The sequence below is a fragment of the Pagrus pagrus genome (genome assembly GCF_965226575.1).
Source record: "Pagrus pagrus genome assembly, chromosome: 15".
In the NCBI taxonomy this organism is placed as follows: Eukaryota; Metazoa; Chordata; class Actinopteri; order Spariformes; family Sparidae; genus Pagrus; species Pagrus pagrus.
In genome coordinates, this window is record NC_140199.1 from 14,324,719 (window position 1) to 14,344,058 (window position 19,340).

At 43.8% G+C, this 19,340-nt stretch overlaps 1 protein-coding gene across 1 annotated transcript; it reads left to right on the forward strand.

The window, feature by feature from the left end:
• Positions 1 to 83: 83 nt before the first annotated feature.
• pwwp2b (PWWP domain containing 2B) lies at positions 84 to 8,176 on the forward strand. Its single transcript, XM_084375112.1, has 4 exons — positions 84 to 176; positions 296 to 541; positions 2,770 to 4,494; positions 6,353 to 8,176. Exons 2-4 carry the CDS (start codon positions 402 to 404, stop codon positions 6,357 to 6,359), a joined length of 1,872 nt encoding a protein of 623 aa, XP_084231238.1. The 5' UTR covers positions 84 to 176; positions 296 to 401; the 3' UTR covers positions 6,360 to 8,176.
• Positions 8,177 to 19,340: the final 11,164 nt, after the last annotated feature.

Consider the following 19,340-nt stretch of genomic DNA (forward strand, 5'->3'; position numbering starts at 1 on the left):
CGCTTGCAACATATCAGAAAAATGCATCCATATTTTATCCATGCTCCAGTGTAATGATAGTGAGAGTTTAAAGCAGAGCAGAAATAGCCTCTCGCTGTGTTAAACGGAGGCTTCCCCGATGTGAAAGTCCGTCCTAATGAATGGCATCAAACAAGTCAAAGTGAGACAGAGAAAGGGTAGGCCTTGTCTTGAGAGATTTTTGCTCCTCTAGCACAGAGAGCGTGATGTCAGCGGTGGCAGTGCTGTTGTAATTGACTTGGTGGGGGTGATGGCGTCATTTTATGCCCTGGTGTAGCCTCCTGCTCCAATAGCGAAGGGGAGACGGATCTTTGGCCGACGCGACCGTGGCTCCCTTGGCCGGGATAGAGCACCGCCGAGCCGGACACTTGACGCCGGGAAACATGGAGGCTGTGGCCGAGGAGCTGCGGGCCGGCTCTCGGGTACCTGTCACTATCGATCAAATAGTTAACGATACACTGGTGGTGACGCTGACCTATCGAGAAAGGAGCTACACGGGGATATTACTTGATTGCAACAAAAAGTGAGTGGCGTTTCGTTTATTTTCTTTCTACTTTTATCCCTGAAATTAATTTGCTAAACTCAGCTAACGGCTAATCTACCTTTGATGCTAACGAGTCAGAGCTAGCCGTGAGCTAACAGGGCCTCCATACAAAAGACTCACAGGTTATTGTAGCTGACAGGGGAGCTAGCTGCTAGCTGCTCGGCTAATGGCAAACTCATTTTATTTTAAGCCCATAATGTGATGGTCACGTACGTTATTTTACGATGATTGAGTACTGTACGTCAAGACAGTGGTCATGTCTACAGAGGTTATTAATGACTCTTCTTAAACAATAACTAATGTCAGTGGGTTCATCTATAGCTTATTGTTAGCCTAATCTAATACAGAGCAGCTCAAACGTCTTCAGTAAAAGAGCAGGCCTTGGCTGAACTATATTCTCTGTATCAGTTGTGTGTAGATGTATTTACACCTACAGATGGTTTTGCAATTTGTACTTCTTCTTTTTTTTTAGTGATGTTTCAGTTCAGATAATGTCAAATATAGTTGCTGGTGTGAGAAATACCCCTTCAGGACCACTCACTTTTGATCCAGACACAATGGAAAATGGCAATAAAGGTACATGTGACTCTTGATAAATCACAGCTGTCAGGCTTTTTTATTAAATCCTGGTTCTGATGACATACAGAGACCATCTCAGGCTCTGTGTTTGACAAGAACAGCCATCTCTTGCAAGTTGGAACACAATCCAGTTTATATGTGGGCAAGAAAGTAGGCCTATGTGTATAATTTGACATGGATCAGTGTCTTGTCTTATCTGTCCCTATTGGTGTGTGTGTCACATGTATAAGCCTTGTGTTGCTCCTGGTACTGTACACCTTAAAAGCCACTGGCTTTAGACTATTTATAGACGAGCAGAATCAGAATCTGACCAGCTTTGCCCCTTAGTATGCTTAGATAGTTTTTCATGTGAGAGCTCAAGCTGTCCTGAAAATAACCCACCCAAATGGGAAAAGGCAGGCCTTGGAATAACTGGAAATAGGCCTATATTTCAGGCCTTGTCACTGACAAAATTTGACTTCTTCTTCCTTTTCAGCACATGGAAATACATTTCCTGTTATTGTCTCCCACAGGTTTTTTTATGTCTTCATCTAGGTCTATCATTCAGACAGATCTCTGCATATAGTTACACTGCACACAGCGAGAAATGGCAACAGTGGCTGGTCATATGCAGCGTCCTTGTGCTGTGCTTAACTAGCACTGCCTGTTCCCTGTCACAGGCCGCCTTGTTTGTGCCGTGTCAATCATTATGAAGGCTAATATTCGTCTGCTTAAGGGGCGCATATAAAAAGGTGAGCGGAACAAGCTGCACCAGGAGACTATTATTTGGAGGTGCCTGCCAGTTACCTCTCCTGGGGAGGAAATCGGGCTCCCAAAATGTGCACTAATTAATAATCTAACCACACTTAAGCCCCGAGTAGACACGGATGCAAAACAAACTGAAATCTCCTGGCTCCTTCCCCACATCTCTGAATCCCGAGTGATTCATGGGATTGTTTTTGTTCAGTCAGATGTTGGGGAGGGGGGGTTCCTGGGCATCCTGTAGTCTCTTTGTCTGCTGTCTCCTGACTAAAGCAACACAGCCATGTTACTGTTGCCTGCCAGCCACCTCTCAAAGACTCCTTGGCAGTTGGGAACCTCTTTGGACATGTTTGCCGGCCCCAGAGTACGAAAAAGAACTCATAAAATCACTCAGAGAGTCGGTGATACTATTGCTCAGTTTTGCGGCCTAAGGCTAAAGGAAAGATAACTTGGGTGCTTGCGGACCCCATCCCCCACACACATAAAGAATTTTCAGCATACAGGTGACAGAGAGAGTGGTGTCAGTGGGTTCAGGCAAAGTAAAACAAAACTGTAGAAAAGGTTTTCTTACTTAAAGCTCGTGGCATGCGTCTTATAGGGAAGACTATGAACAGCTTTCAGTGCTTTTTTCTCTTTTGGTCTGATTGAAACTGCAAGGTATTTGATCAGGTGCTGTTATCTGATATTGTGAAATACAAACACTGTATTACAATGTCGCTCTTGTGAAGGAAATTGCTTAACTAAAAAATTCAAGAAATGCTTGTCATGTGTAACAAGAATGTTTGTTTTGTGTTCTCTTGCACAAACTTCACTGCAGCACTCTAATGAAGCTCGATGAGACACACAGTTATTCATTTGTTGTTGCTTTTTTTCCTTGTTTATCTTAGGACTGGGCTCTTCTGTCTACCAGATTTCACGGAGAAACCGGGGGAATGCCCGATATCTAAACCAGCTTGTGAAATCCCCGAAGTTCTGAGTGAGGAGCCGGTTTCCAAATCTCCCAGCCAGGCTTCACACAGACCAAAGGATGAAAACACTCTCCCTGAAAGCAGCATACCTGCTGCACCTCCTCCCTGCCCCATACCCACACCAGTGCCAGCTGGACAGACTCCATATCCTCCTTATTTTGAAGGAGCCCCCTTCCCTCAGCCCTTATGGGTGCGCCACAGCTACAGCCAATGGGTACCTCAGCCCCCTCCGCGACCAATCAAGAGAAAGAAGAGGCGATCGCGAGAGCCTGGCCGGATGACTATGAGTACTATCCGTCTGCGGCCACGGCAGGTACTATGTGAAAAGTGCAAGAACACACTGAATAGTGATGAGGACAGCAAAGATGGCATAAGCAACACTAAGACTTCTAGAAAAGAGAATACACTACAGAGCGATGAGGAAGGGGATGACAAGGATACCCCCTCCAAGCTGTCGAGAAAAGAGGATGTAGTTGCAACCAAGGACACTAAGAGACGTGAAAATGGCCCCAGCCTTGACAGCAAGCGCCTCAGGAAGGACAAAAGGGGTGAAGCTGAAGGGGAGAAGTTCCCCGGAGGTGACGTTATCCCCCACAGTCCTGTCATAAAGATCTCCTACAGCACTCCGCAGGGCAAGGGGGAGGTCATGAAGATCCCCTCCAGAGTCCATGGTTCAGTCAAGCCATTCTGCCCCAAACAGCTGGTGCAGAATGGTGTGGAAGAAAATGGCAAAACGCCTTCTGATCCCACCAAGGAGCAACGGCACATTCTAGATGCCACGAGGTCCGGCCTCACCGTGTCCATTCCCAAACTCAAACTAACCAGGCCTTTTACAACCGTGGGTCAGGACTTGCCTTCTCCAAAGATCCGCTTGAGACCCCCTCCGAGGGAGGGTGAGGAGAGCGTGGTCGAGTATGAGGCAGAACTTGTAGGTGGCACCAGGAGACGAAGCCCCAGGGTGCCTGGTCCTTGTCTCCCCCACTCTGAAGACTCAGGGGAAGGCAAGAACTCTCTGGAGTTGTGGTCCGGGAGTTCAGGAGAGGAGGCGGACCGCGGCCACAGCGACCTCACACTCCTCATCAATTTCCGTAAGCGTAAAGCGGACTCCTCTAGCCTGTCAGTCTGCAGCAGCGACAGTCTAGATGAGTCCAAGTCCTTCAGCTCTGACGGCACCTCACCGGAGCTGTGCGATCTGGCTCCAGGTGAAGATCTGTCTGTAACCTCATCTTCTGTACCCTCACGGGAAGACTGCAAGACGGTGCCACCGCTAACGGTGAGGCTTCACACCCGCAGCATGACAAAGTGTGTAACAGAAGAGGGTCACGCCGTGGCGGTGGGCGACATTGTGTGGGGGAAGATTCACGGCTTCCCCTGGTGGCCAGCACGCGTCCTCAGCATCAGCGGCACCCGCAAACAGGAGACGGCCAGTTGCGAGGCCCAGTGGCCCCAGGCGAAGGTAGCGTGGTTTGGTTCACCCACCACGTCCCAGCTCTCCGTTGCCAAACTGTCGCCCTTCAGAGAGCTCTTCAGGTCCCGCTTCAACCGCAAGAAGAAAGGGATGTACCGGAGAGCCATCCTGGAGGCAGCCAAGGCCGTCGGCCACATGAGCCCAGAGATTACATCACTGCTTACCCACTGCGACACGTAGGTTAGTTCACACCACTTGGATGTTACATGTGGTTATATCACATCCACTGTTTAAGACGTTCTTTTTAACTGACTTAAAACAGGGCCCGGCAATAGAATCATTTACTAAAACCAACATTATTAATCTCTCACCTGCCTAATTTATGTTATGTCCATATGTTCACGCCATTAACTCTTTCAGACCAAATCCCTTCACTGCATCGGAAAACTCATCAACAAACCCCTTTACCCTCTGCACAGGCAGCAAAACCCTGTCAATCAGCAGGTGCTTGTGTCCTTTGTGTGGGTTCATTCAAGCAGAGGAAGTCCAGCTAGTAGTTTTATGTTATGTGCTTATCTAATGATTAACTTGGCTCACTAAGAGAAACAACCTAAATGTTAGCGATATTGCAACAGGGTGCCGGTGCTTATACTGTAGAGCTGGCACAGAAAGTAGATGCCACGTCGGTGGTCGCATTAGTGAAGCATCCCTTTTCAAACTGCAAATTATTTTGAGGCTTTGCAGTTCGGGTTGAGATTTCATAGCAGGTTATCCGGTCTGATGCCAGTATCAGTGTCTTGCTTTCAATCTGAATCTATTACAATCCCTGATTGAATGGTACTGAGGGGAAATCTCGAGGCTGAAAAGCAAAATACAATTTTGAGTCGCAGTCTTATATGATCACAATCCTGAAAATACAACTCAACTAAAGTCATCCTTCTTGAATTAGATACGTAGCAGCAGAGGGTATGAAATGCTGATCATTCTCATCATCAGCACTGGCTAAGAAATGAAAAGCTCCTGTCTGAATGTTTTGTATCCTGCTACTCTTTGCAAAGGATAATAATTAAGCAGAAGGTGAAAACCTGTTTAGCAACAGATGTCAGAAGTCATTATTGAACATGGTCTAAGTGTTAGAGCGCTGATTTGTTAATAGACTTCCATACCTTAAAATATCCTGCAAATTGAATGTGACACCATAAAGATGCTTCTCAAATGTCACTCACTTTGGTAGTTGCAAAGAAATACGGGCCATATTTTATCTGTTCAAAGGGAATTAATGTATTGATTATGATATACATTCAGGCCCCACCCTGCGATTTGTTGAAAATAATTTGATCCTCATGTTAAACTTTAGGGGAACGGTGAGCTGAGTGAAAAAGCACCAACCTGCGTATTTACACAAACTCTTATAGCTCTGCCACGCCAGCCGAGGGACTCCAGCTACATTTATGTCATGAAGGAGTTGCTGTGTTCACAGCAGCAAAGCAAACATTAATAGCAGCTTTAATGCGGGCACAGGCTGTACTGCTGACTGTCAACAGGCACGGCTTGTTAACACAGCTAATTTCAGCGAGTGAGTCCCAACAAATGGACGTTACTGCTTTGGCACAATGAAAGCAAAGGTATCAGTCCACTGCAAGGGCATGAAAATAGGTTTTAGTGCCGTGGCTTATACCACGCTTGTTCCCCTGGTTTCCTGATGCATTCTCCCTGTGTAGCCAAGCAGCAGCAGGTCCTCAACACACACTTGAAGGTTAAATATTGTCTCTGAGTGATATGAGAGACAGACAGGCAGCTCCCAACCCTTCTGTTGACTCTGTTGTGGGCTCAGCAGCCAAGAAGAGCTCGGTTGTAGTTGAGAACATACAGCCTATATTTGGTACTTTTTCCAGAGCTCATGAAGGAAGCGTTTTTCCTGCTCTGTCAGCTACACAGAGGTTTCAGCAGGCTGGAAAGTAGCTGACGTTCACTTCTCAGTGCTCCATAATCTTCAGATGAATAACATGACATGTTGAGAAGTCTCTCAGCGGATATGTGACCTGCCTTGTTTGCTCTTTGTCTTTACTTTGTGCTCTCTCTTCTCTTGTGCAGAGGCTGAGGACCGACTAGAGGACTGGTTTTTCTGAATTCTGAGACTGTCATCAAGACACAGGAGGGAGTACGTGAGGTTGCCACGGCTACAATTTATATGCCGTTTTTTTTTTTTGTTTGTTTTTTTCTTTTTCACAAGGCTGGTTGAAAAATGGCCGCCAAGGTGGAGTGTCGTTGAGACTGGATAAGGGAGCAAAAAAAAAAGGCCAGGAATCTCCGTGGTCTACTATGAACTGAACTGTTCCTCCTCTTTTTTTTTATTTTCTAGATTTAATCATATTTCAATAGAGCCGAGTAACGACACTACAAGGACCCAAATGTATTTATTATCTGTAACGGTTTATTATGATCCACCCTTCTACTACAATCTCGCAAAAAAAAAAAAACCTCCCAGTCTGCTGCTGTCATTATCACGGTCCTCGCTGCTGATGTGTTCGCTGCGAGGTCCGACTCGTCCGGCCGGAGGAAGCCGGTGGCATCTTCAGTGGAATACCCACCCACTCCTTCCCCTTCCCTTTGGACCCGAGACGTTTTACCACGGTTTAAAGTCTTATCCTCTTACTTCTGAAAATGTGAACGGCTCCATCCAGAGACAGTAGTGACTGTTCCAGCTCTCCTAGCGATCAGTGTTCCATCCTCGTAGCCTTCTGCGACATTAGTTGGATTTGTGGATGTATTTATACTGAACTCTTATTCCTCTCCTGAATCATGTTGTGTCTTCTTCCATTTCATTTTTTAACTTTAGGAGTGTCACGTCACCCCTCCCCCTCCCTCCAACTCTTTATTTTTCCTGAGAACCGTTTTTTGCATCACTTTAATTATTTAAAGCGTCACGTTTAAGAAAAAAAAAAGCACTTTATCTGTACCTTGGTGGCCTGCTGTAAGCTCACTGTCTGAAACACTATTGCGAGATACAGCCCTGATAGGCAGCGGGGGAGTTCAGAAGTCTTTGTGGTTGACTATCCATGGCCTTGGAGATACACAGAAAATCTTTTCTTTATTTTATTTTATTGTACGATTTTGGGGACACCAGACACGGATGGTTGTGTACACTGTATTCTCGCGTTTGACTTGTTTCTCTCTCAGTTTATCTGCCACACAAACACACACACACTACAAAAATGTAACATTTCCACTGGAGAAACATGGGTGAACAAATGTGTCAAAGCCCCCTATGCATTATCAGTTAAAGCTTTATGACTGGGAGAAAAAAATCATAACAACATGCTGTAAGAATACTGTGAATTCAACTGCTGAGTGTGCTGAAGAAGAGCTCGCTACTGGTCAGAGCCTGCAGTTATTGAGTCATCCGGCTGCAACGCTGACCTTTAGTGACCTTTTGTGTTGAAAGCAGCACTGTTGGAATGGGGGGAGGGGCGGCAGTGAAGGCAAAGAGACCACTGCTGTCGAGCACAGCCAGGTCTGTATTAAAAACTTACCGAAGATTGCACACAGTCACGCTCAGCCAACCAGCCCGTCTCCTTTCTGCCTCTGTGGGCTCAGCTCGAGGCTGGAAACTAGCTCGGTGATTGTCAGTGAGAGAAGTGTGTTTATAAGAGGGGCAGGTAATGCACTCCTCCCATTTCGATAATCTGCCGTCTGACCCCTTTCTGTCAAGCCCGGCTAGTTTCCAGGCAGCCTTGCACAACGAGGAGTGGGAGAGTCTAGATGTATGTATGCCTGAGAGGGGAAGCGGTCATCAGGATTTTCCCGTGTATGAGCAACATGGCTATCTACTGTTGCGCACGTTGGTCAATGTTATTGGCTACTTTTTTTGTTTTCTTTTTTACATGTACTGTACATAAAATAAAATATAAAGCAATACCTGTGCTGGTGTGGATGGATCACTTTGTCACTGATGATCAGAAGACGTGCTTTTACTTTGGTAGCGCGGGTTATTTGTCTTCATATTTGTATTGTTTTTAATTATTTATTTGCTGAAGGGGGGTTAAAGCACAGCCGATGAGTCTTGTTAAAGGGGCATTTCACCAATCATACACATGCCCCTTACTATGGATTTAAGTCAGTATATTTTGGCCTCTGCTGCTTCAGTTTTGCCAATCCTTTTTTTAATCCATCTCTCAAAGTCCCCCAGCTGTCTGGAAGTGTAATACTAAATTGCTTGAGGGGTCCTTTAAGACGCTAAAATGCAGATTTGTCATGTTATTCAGCCTACTGCATATGTATTTGAAAGAAGAATGATGAATTTATTAATGCCCTGGGAGCCTCATTAACTCCTGTTGGTTGCTGCTTTGCTTATTGGCATAAAGTATGTATTGTTTGGGAATAGACAAAGGTGTTACTCTTTTCACCATTCTCCTGTTTCCTATCGATGCTGTGCCTTGAAAAAATCACTTTCAGCTCTTTCACTCATGTTTCTCTTCAGTTGTTCAGGTTGAGGGATATCTGGACAGTTTAGGAAATGTGTTCACTGCTTACGTTTAGCTTAGAAAGAATCGCTTTAACATGCGTTTAGATGTGGTTGCCCTTGGGTCTGTTTCTGGTTGCAACTCAACCGCTGGTCCTCTGATTTGTCTGTGGTCACCCTGTTGAATCTGCTTAGGTGTGGCAACAACTTGAGGTTATCATACTGCTCCGTAGTGGTTCGTATTTGATGCAGGGAGTGTTTGCAAGCAATATTAACCCTCAAGAAATTCACAGAGGCTTGTATCAGACTCTTCCCTCAGGGCTATGACTTCAGCGTTGATCCTTTCTGTGGAATTGAGCTAGATTTAGCAAAGGTTACTTTAACACCAAGCCGTCCAAAAAGAAACATTGTGTTCTTCACTGTGCAGTAGACTCTCCTTATACCTCTCCTTGACTCTACCTTCCTCTCTGCCCACCTCACCCATCTTCCAGGCTCGCCCTCAGCTGTGACCATGCCATGCATGATGATTTGTAGCCTCCGTGTCATAAATAGGAGTGGTTAAGTATGTCTGTTGCATAACTACTGTGCGCAGCTCAGTGGATAGGCCGGTCAAGGTGAGGTGACCCTCTGGCTATCTCCTGATCAGATCATTTTACTATAGAGGCTCAGCTCCCTTCCCTCCCTTCCCCCCACCCCTGCTCTCATTTCATAACCGACTCATTCACTCTGTTTCCCTCACACTAAAGCTGCCCCAGAGCAGACTGACTGATTCAACAGGGATAAGCTAAAAAAAGGTGTGGTATTGAGACAGACCAGTTTGGAGGCCAACGTGAGGTGTTCATATTAGCAGTGCTTCACCAGTAGATTCATATTTTTTTTTATTTACAATGCTGCTGCAGCATTCCACTACAGATACAGTCCAGTGGGGCAGTTATGAGCTCTGAAAAGTGGCTAAATCTACTTTTATAAACCAAAACCTTCACGAAATGCCAGACATGCCTCTCTGCTCTGATAATCAGGCATCACAAACATGCTTGTAATTGCGTTCTGTCGACCTTGCCTTCCTTACATGCTGGATGAAGCAGAATAAGAAGATGAATGCCACTTGCTTCTCTGTTCTTTAGAGATGATTCTACTGCATAACGATGATTACAGTTGGAGTACAGAGCTGTTTAACACTTTTTTTAATTAAAAGAAAATCACTTACAGCAGCTTTAATGCTGAAGTGAATTTCCTTGCTATGCAAGGACCTCCACATATAGTCATGCCAGAAACAAAAGCAGAAGAAAAAGAGGGCACTGGCAAGAACACCTGAATAATAATGCAATGCCCAACTTTTTTGTGGTAGCCAAGGTGAAGGATCCACCACCACCTGTGAGAAAATGGAGGATGTCTATGATTTGCGAAGACGTCCATGGGCTTATGTAGTAGAGAGAGAGCACGCGCATGTGCATATTTGGGGTGGCAGGTCTAGCTGTACTACACACACTTATAAATAATGATAGGTAACAACAGTTTCATCCAGCCTGCTTTGAAAAACTGTGAACCTGCTGAATCACAAAATGATCGGAACCCTGTAACTGTGGATTGTTGATTGTTGGTCATTAATGAGGAATCCTGCAGTGAGTACGTTTGAAAGTCAGTGAGGTTACTTCTCAAAGGATCACAGTCCTATTGTTTCCTTCACGGCCCGTTGAAGGTCTGATGTCACACAATTAGATGCTGGCTGCACAGCTGATCTGTCTCACTTCCTGTCTTTCAAAAGCTTCCATTGTTTTTCAAAAATTGATTCAAAATAGCTCATTTCTGCATTTGCTACACAAAGGAAATGGAGGGCGTCAAACACATGTGATACCACGCTACATGTGTGACCTGGAGCCAGTCCCAACTTGTCAAAGCATTTAGATTAACATACAAAACACTTGCTGTGAACGAACCCGCTTTTTATCAGAGCTGATTGTCTGGTAGTCGCATATAAAGGGTCAGTGTCGACCCAGTGGACATAGAACCTGATTCACAGTTTAGATAAACCCATCTGGTTCTTCTTCTTTGTTTATTACAGCTGTAGCATCTGTGTTGGTTTTCCGAGCTTGTGTTAAGTCTGCTCTTCCCGCAGGCAAGTCCTCGCCATCCGAGGCTGTGTTTGGCTCAGTAGCTGTTGCTTAGTTGCTTAGTGTCGATCCGACACACTGTGCAGGTGAGGCTTGGGGGGAGGAATGCCGGCAGGCAGGAACGCCGCATTTTCTGAACCTAGCTGTGGAGTCACACACAAATAAACACATGCCCTCATGCACAAGGTGCATGAAACAAAGGAACTGTGTTTGCTGGGAGACCTGCAGGCTTGACAGCAGTGACCACTGTGGAGAGATTTGTCATGCTGGGGGCAGTTTTTATTGAAGTGGAGCCAACATCGCCTTCCACTGTGGATCCCTTGACTGTGAAGGGGGAATGTCTGCTCCAGTTTATTCACAGTGGGCTTTTAGCATGCGTGTTCAAATGTTATCAGCGATTATTAGATGAGATTCCTCTTTTATTCATTAGCATTTACATATTCATGTATGTGCACACACACAAGTCTTTTCATACTTCATCCAGAGTAATACCATATTTTCATAGAACCGGAATATGAGCTAGTAACTATGGTGGAGCTGAGAGCTCAGTGGACTGCAACCACAGAAAACAAGTAGACATTCAATACATTCAAATGAAGAAAAGACTAAACACTTGCACACAAAAACACTGCATTAGACAACGAAGTTATAGTAGTAGTTATAGTACAGTGTATAGTATATATCTGCAGTAGTATCTGAATCAAGCAAGCAGAATGTTAAAGGTGCAATATGTAAGAATAGTATATGTAAGAATAATAGTTTAGTTGAAAAACATTTAAAGCTCATCAACAATTATCAACAGAATGTGAAGAAATAACAGTTTTGACATTATGGCGTCTATTGATTGCGTTACAGAGATATCCACTGAAGTCCAGATTGCTAGCTGCACTGCTAAGTGAGCTAACTGTCCAATGGCATCCAAAGTTAGTAGCAGTTAGCAGTTACTCCAGTAAAATGCTGCCCCACTTTGTGTATGAATTCAACAGATGGCCAGTTCTTAAATACTGCACCTTTAAAACTGAAAACTTGTTGTTGGTTGCCCTTTCAAATCTATTGACAGTCAATAGCCCCTTTTACACAGCATCTTCAAGTGTTATTCCACCCCAACTTTCTGTATATAAGGTACAAAAGCTGAATGGGGAGTTATTGATGGTCCACCTCTGAGCTGGCAGACTAAGTAGTAACAGCGTTGAATCAATGTCTGTGCAAAATGAGGCAGGACGGGAGGGGGTGTGACATTTGGACAGCGTGTTATGTGTGTGACCTACAGAGATTAGCAGGAGTTAGCAGCCAACTGAAAGAAGAACAGCAACCGAAAATGTCTGTAAATTGGGGAAACAATGAGGTCCAAGAGCTCAAACATCAAACCTCACTTACCATGGACCGTACATGATTGTTATTGCCTTGTTATGCCATTGCGACCTTTGCCAAGGAGGTGGTTATGTTTTCACCTGTGCCTGTTTGTTGGTTGGATTGTCAGCAGGATCACAAACTGGAACAGCATCAAACCGCAATATTCTTCTTCACACAAAGGCGTAGTAAAGAAAGGTCTTTGTTAGAGCAGTATTGCACGGTGAAACTGGTCAATGTGTTCCTTAATTTTTCTCATGTTTTCTTTCTTTGCCTGGTATTTTGCTGAAGATGTCAGGGCCACTGTTGAGCGCCCTGTGTAACACTAGAACGGAGACTCACTGTGTTATGTAAGCCCACAGCTTCGTCTCCATACAGGTGGAGTGTGGTGGTGTACTGCAGCAGCCTACTTTACAAGTGGAACTCTCCAAAGTGGGCCTCACCATCTGCCGGCCCAGGCTGTAGAGGGAAACAGGCTAATTGCGTTTACACCTGAAAATCTACAGTTCACGGTTCAACGTGTAACGACCAGTTCCCCAACCAAGCAGGAGTGAACAACTGTTCCACTGTTTATATGCAAACACATACACCTATACACATGCGCATGCTTACACAACAAACACGCCGTGCCTCTCAGTAATCCCTGTATTTCCTGGAGTTGATGTGGAACTGCACTATCCATCCACATGTGCCGTTTTTCCCGGCCTCTTTGAAACCTAGTCCCAGACTTAGGCCTGATTGATAGATGTGAGCACATGCTCGCACACGGAGGGCCTGGGGTTGCATCACTCCTTTCCCTCTATACACCACGTTCCCATTCACAGCATGTGGAGGGGTGCACTGCTCCTTCATGGATCAGTGCAGCGTAAATCTGGGACAAAAAAAGGGAGGCACATGGCAGAGGGGTGCTGTGTGCAATTACTGCTAATGATATGCCTCCATGCAAGCTGTGGCCGTAATTAACTTTGGAGGAAGCCTGGTCTATCTGTGCTCTGTGTGAGGGGATGCTCACAGGAACAGGCACAGCACTCAGAGCCAAGGCTAAGAAAGCAAACCTGCCTTGACATTATTCAGACGACATGTCTGCTACCCCAGATTAGGCACTTTGGGTGGTCCCGTGTTAGGAGTAACATGATGCGGATGTTCATGGAGTTGTCCTCCGGATCTGAGCTAAAACTTGGGCTTACTCGTTAGGGTGTGGTGAAGCAGACTTGTTGAATTGGAGGTCAGCAAGTTACTGTATAACTGGATGTTGACAGGTATGGAAGCCTAGTTCTGCCACGAACAGGAAAAAAAGGCAAACTTCTGCCCCACCATGAGCATTTTATCTGTAACTAATCAATCAAGTTTGACTCAACGTGAGAATATTTTTTATTGTGAATCCTTTTTGAATTGTTTTTTTCAGCCAAGTTGTAAAGGTAAAATGTTGGCAGTTAACGTTTCCGCAAACCACTCAAATTTCACGTGAGGAGTTGGAGGGGATGGTGGTGAAGTTACAGGCAAGAAGGCTGCCAAGCCAGTGACTGCAGTTCAACACTGCGTTTCAACATTTGTAAGTGTCACACCACTCAGGAGTTTTAATGAGGCCTCGGGACTATTCTTTGATGACACATTCTTTTTTATTTTTGACAGGAAGACAAAACATTTCTAGCCCTGTTTGTTGCGACCAAAACCGGTATTTTAAGCCAAAAAATATCTTTTCCTAACCCTTACAGAGTGGTTTTTGTGCCTAAACCTAACCAGAGCATAAGCAAAGCGTTGTCACAAGATAAAAATGAACCTGAAGAAACAAACGTACAATTTCATCACATCTGTGGTTTGAAGAAACGTACGTTGCTAACAATTTTTTTGTTAGCAACGAAAAAGGCTTCCATTGACAAGAGACCTACAGAAACAATGATTTTGCACAATATAGCAAAATATACAGTATCTTCACACAAACGCACACATCCTGATGAGGATGCAGCTGCCACTGTATTCACCACAGCGAATACTCCTCCTCTTAGTGTGTGAAAATGTGCTCCTCTAAGCTTTACAGTCATGAAGAAAATGAAAACCATGCAGCCCGACGTGTCTGTGTTTACGTGACGTGTCCCACCTGTCCCTGGAGTTGCTAGGCAAATGGCATGGTGGCTTCAAAAACAGGCCTTGGCGTGTCTCCAGAGCTGTTCATGGGAGAGCTGTCTCCTCCTTTGTCCTTGATGCCTCAGAGTCATTTCTCACTGCTGTCATCTGTATTGACAGCCCAAGTTCCCTGGCCAAGCTTTTTAAATTGGGTCGTTTTATTGATCTGAGTTAATCATTCAGGGTTTGATTACTTCAGTCTCTCATTTACATTCAGTGGTGGATAGCCTCCCCCCTCTAGCTCTATGCCTTTATAATGTAATAGGGATAATGAATGTTTTATACATAGGTCATTTCCTTTGATTTATTTAAATATTATGGCTTGAAGGTGAAAAATAGAATTGAACTTGTGCTGTACAATGTCCGTATGTGTCCTTGTTAGCCATAAAAGTTATTCTAATTCTGATTGAGGACATTTCAGCTGTTCATGTTCCTCAACATGATGCAATTTTCCAATTTATTTTCTCCTATAATTGCCAAATATGCAGCCTTTCCCAAACTCGCCCTGCGCAATTCCAGGAAGACACTAGAAACATTTCTGAAGGATCTGGGTGCGGCTCAACTTGACAATTTACATGACAGCCAGAGGGTCAAGCCACGTGACCTTGGTAATCACAGTTTGGACCCCGACAGGAAGCAGCCGTCAGCCGTGATGGACTTTAAACTGTTAAACGGTGTGCGCTTGTGAGTCATGTGTCTCTCCCACACCGCGCAGCCACACAGGGATTCCTCAAATATTAACACAAGTGGACAGATTGAGTAAACATCGGGACTTCTTTGTCAAGGCCGTCTTTATTTCAGGTTGCTCCGGTCTGTGGTCGTTCATGGCCGTGAGTATGCATGAGATCCTCGCTGAATCCTCCAGGATGTGGCTGTGGTTCTGGCCCAGCAGTAAGCAGCAGCCCCGGGCCTCAGCGAGCAGCTGTCAGCAGGCTCCAGAGAATCAAAGAAAGAGAGTCGCCCTGCCCCCAACTTTACCAGCCTGCCTGCTCTCACTGCAGGCACGAAAGGGGGATGGGCTCTCATGCAGAGATATATAACATGGAGGAATCATGAGCGATTCCTCAGCATCTCTGCGTGGTTAATTTCAAACATGTGGACTTTTCATGATCATCATTATGATTTATTGTCTTTTCGCGAATGGTTTCAACAGTAGACGATCTATTGAAGCCTTTGTCTCGGTCTTATGTGTCTTCCCATCTGTCCTTCTCTTTCTTCTCCTTCTCAACCTCCTGTTTACCACCTCCTCCATTGTCTTCTAACTGTAATGGTGTCCTCTACTGAAGCCACAGTCAGGCGAAAGATCCTCCAGGGTTTTAAACCACCAGTGTGCCAGTGTCACCATAGGAAGGAAGAGAGCCTGTGTGTCTGTGTGGAAAAACAAAATGACAGGATAATGTAGACAGGGCTGACTAATGATTGCATAACAGCCCATTGTGGTAGCTGCGTGAATCAAGTGTGCTCATGTATTTTGCCAAGGAAATGAAAAAGCGGAGTAGTTAAAAGGTCATGCTGGATTTACAGATACAGCTAGATGCATCTTAAATGTGAAAATGCCAGAGGATCAGGCATGAGTGATGTTTGACTTTGAATGGAAACAAGCAGAAACAGGCTGAGAGTGCCTCTCGAAGCAAATTACTCATAGAAGTTAAAGCTTCTACTGAAATCCTTTCGTTGCGTAAAATCTGTCGATATGCCATTATAATTTTTCTTTGGTCAAAGTGTCAGTGTGTGATTTGTTTCATCAAGCCTACAGTACTTTGCATAATTTCTGCTATCGTAAGCTCCAGTAGAAGTCGATGTGCGAAGACAAAAAAAGGTGCAAAAGGATGAGGGATGAACATTAACACTTATAACAGTAACAGATTACAGCCCACATATTGCATCCATGGCCTGGGATAAATACAGTATGTTAGTACAAGGAAAGAAGACAAGAAGTTTGTGTTCAAGAGGAACCTTGAACCAGTGCCAGTGTTATTCAAATTACTGAGTAACTTTTAAATGCATACAGGGTAAACCAATATTGTTACTGTAAAAATAAATAGGAAATCAGGCTTTTGTTGCTGGAGAATAAAACATTACATCAGACTTTGGGGGCAGGCTCTGCCAGCTGTGTCTATAAAATAGTTATGTTTATGTTTTTTAAATGATAGGGATAGGATCATAGGGAACAGTAATGCAGCTCTGAGAACCAGTGTAAGTATATTCCTTACTCTGTCTTTTGGAAAAATGTACTTTAATTGAAAGTAATAAATGCAGAAGAAAGGCCCCAAAATACTGTTATACTACATTAGAGTAATATTACACATGCATTGTTGGTGCCGATCCGAAGAAAGGGACAGATCCAGGAATTTTCCTCACTTTCTTTAACATTGCGAGATACCTTTTTGTTAAATTCTGAGGGAATAATGCATGGATCTTGATGAAAGAAATCAGGCTTAAGGGGACTGTTAGGCCTTGGCAGAGTGCAGTTCTGGGTCGTAGCTGTACTGATTATATTATATACATATTTGATATGCTCCTCATACATTTTGAATCTTAACTTGTAAAGTAACCAGTAACTAAAACAGTGAGCATAAGTGATGTGAATACTCTGAAGTACTAAGGCGCAAGTACCTCAAATTTATTCTCATGTACTCTAAATGTACTTTGTTGCATTCAACCTGAAAAGATTCACATTTTGAAAACTGTGGGTCGTAAAAACTACTGCAAGTACCACCACACTCCCTGAGTTACAGTTGCATAACATTGCTAGTGTTTTGCCAGGATGACCATTTCTTGCCATTTGTCCTCTCACCAAGTCAATTCAACACACAAGTGTGGTTACGCCATCATTTGCATAAGGACACAACGTTATATGAGTGTGTTCTTGGAACAGGAAATTCAAGGAGACATTGCACTTACCACACCTCTGTGTTTGCTAAGCTCCCATATCAACAAGAGCCAGAGCAGCCACACAGAGACATGGTGATAAAGAGTTATAAAGCTGCTGAAGAACATTTTTGTTTAAGACACTGATCATTACATAAATCACCAAACTTTAAATTCCATTTTATAACATGAACATTAGTGTTTTAGCTGCATTATTGGGGTTGGTTAGCCAGTTGGCAACAATTGAGTTTCCCTCTATAACCACCAGTAGATTGAAATTTGTGGTTTGAGTAACATGTCTCAATAACAACTGGATTATATAGTCAAGAAATCTGGTAGTAAGCCCCCCTCAGGATGAATGCTCCCCTGCCTTTTGATCTGGCACCAGGTTATCAGGTCAAAATCTTTATTTGCCCAGTACTTTGGTTTATGACCAAATACCTGCACTACTACTGACATTCCCATCAGTCTCAATTGTTCTTTGTGGCTAGTAAGCAGAAATTAGCATGCTAGCAAACTAAACTAAACATTATACCTGCTGAACATCAACATTTTACCATTGTTATTGCAATAGACCACCTGCATATAGAACGGTTCTCTATAAGCCTCGCCTCCATAATGCCCCTTGAGCAAGGGGCATTGATTTCTTTGGTCACTATCCCCTGGTAACAGTGAAATGACTGGAATAACTATGGATTCTCTACAGTGCAAAAGGAAAAATACCCTGCTGATGGAGGAGACAAAAAAGGCAAAGAGGGAGGTTAAACAAGAGCGAATGGACGGACAATGACACAATGGAGAGCGCTGGTGTTGTGTCACAATCTGTTCCCCCGCTGCAATGTGTTTCCTCGTACCACCAGGACATATTGATAGATTTGGATTTCTAGGTCAAATTGAGATTCTTGTTTTTTGCTCTCGACAGTAGTCAGGCTGCTAGCGGTAGCCATGTTGCTAACGCTGTCTTTGCGACAGCGGCGACAACGGTATTACCACAGGGAAATGCTAGGAGGGGGGGACATTGAACATCTGTCTATTTCTGCTTTAACAGGGAGATATGAGCGCTATTAAGTACACAAAATGTGAGCAGTTACTAAAGAACGAGTGAGGAATGAATCAGGAACTACTTGATAGTTAATGAATCGTTAATGAGTAATTCCTGCATGACTGTAATTTAAGGACTAAAGAGTAGATAATGATGACTTACTAGATAACAGACTGGGAGATACTACATTCATGACTCATTAAGTAATGATTCATTAATAAATATCTGTGAATCCGTATACTGACCAGTTGAGGGACTGGCACAAACTAGTGATGCGTCATTATTAATGACTTCATCATAAGTAACTCTTTTTGTTTACTTTCTTTCTTTACCTTCAAGTGAAGTGAAACATGATACTGAGTAGTTAACAAGTAGACTTATTAATAAAGAATTACTTAATCATTAGTTACTTTTTTTGTATCATATCGTAATCATAAAGTAATAAGGGACAGAAATTGTCAGTATGTCGATTGAAAGATTTTTTTTGAACTAATCATTACTTAAAGATTCTTTTATATCTCACCGTTATCTCTATATGGTCCTTGAATGACTGTTAATCTCATTTACAATTAATTATTAATCAAGTAATCCCTGATTTATTCATATATTGTGAAGTGTTACCGTTAAAAAAAATACAAATATGTCTCCCACATTTGTCACGGCCCAAGAGCCAGTCGGTTACAACATAAACAGCTGATGATTTGGTTGATTTAACAGCCATCAGTGGAGGTTATGCTTCACTAATTGCGCCTGTGAACGACAAATAGACTTGGAGTTAAAAAACACAGGGGGTCTTGGGGTACTCATGCATTGACACATTTGATAAAAGGAAAGAGAGATCTGTTCTGTGAGACGGGGGAGTGTTGGAGAAAACGTGTCTAAAAAAGCTTTCTATGTGGACTCTGGCCTTTAATGTTTTTCCATCATGGCAATATTTGCCAATAAATATCATGTAAGCTGCCAAGCACAGAAAGCAATGTTCCTTTTTTAAGTTATCTAAACTCTTCCTTTTGTGGTGTTTCGCATTGAGCTGATCCAACCCCCGGCCAGTTATGTGAGCAGATAAAACCCCGAAGGCTCATTTGTAAATAACCCAGGTCTACATTAGATTATTTATTCACA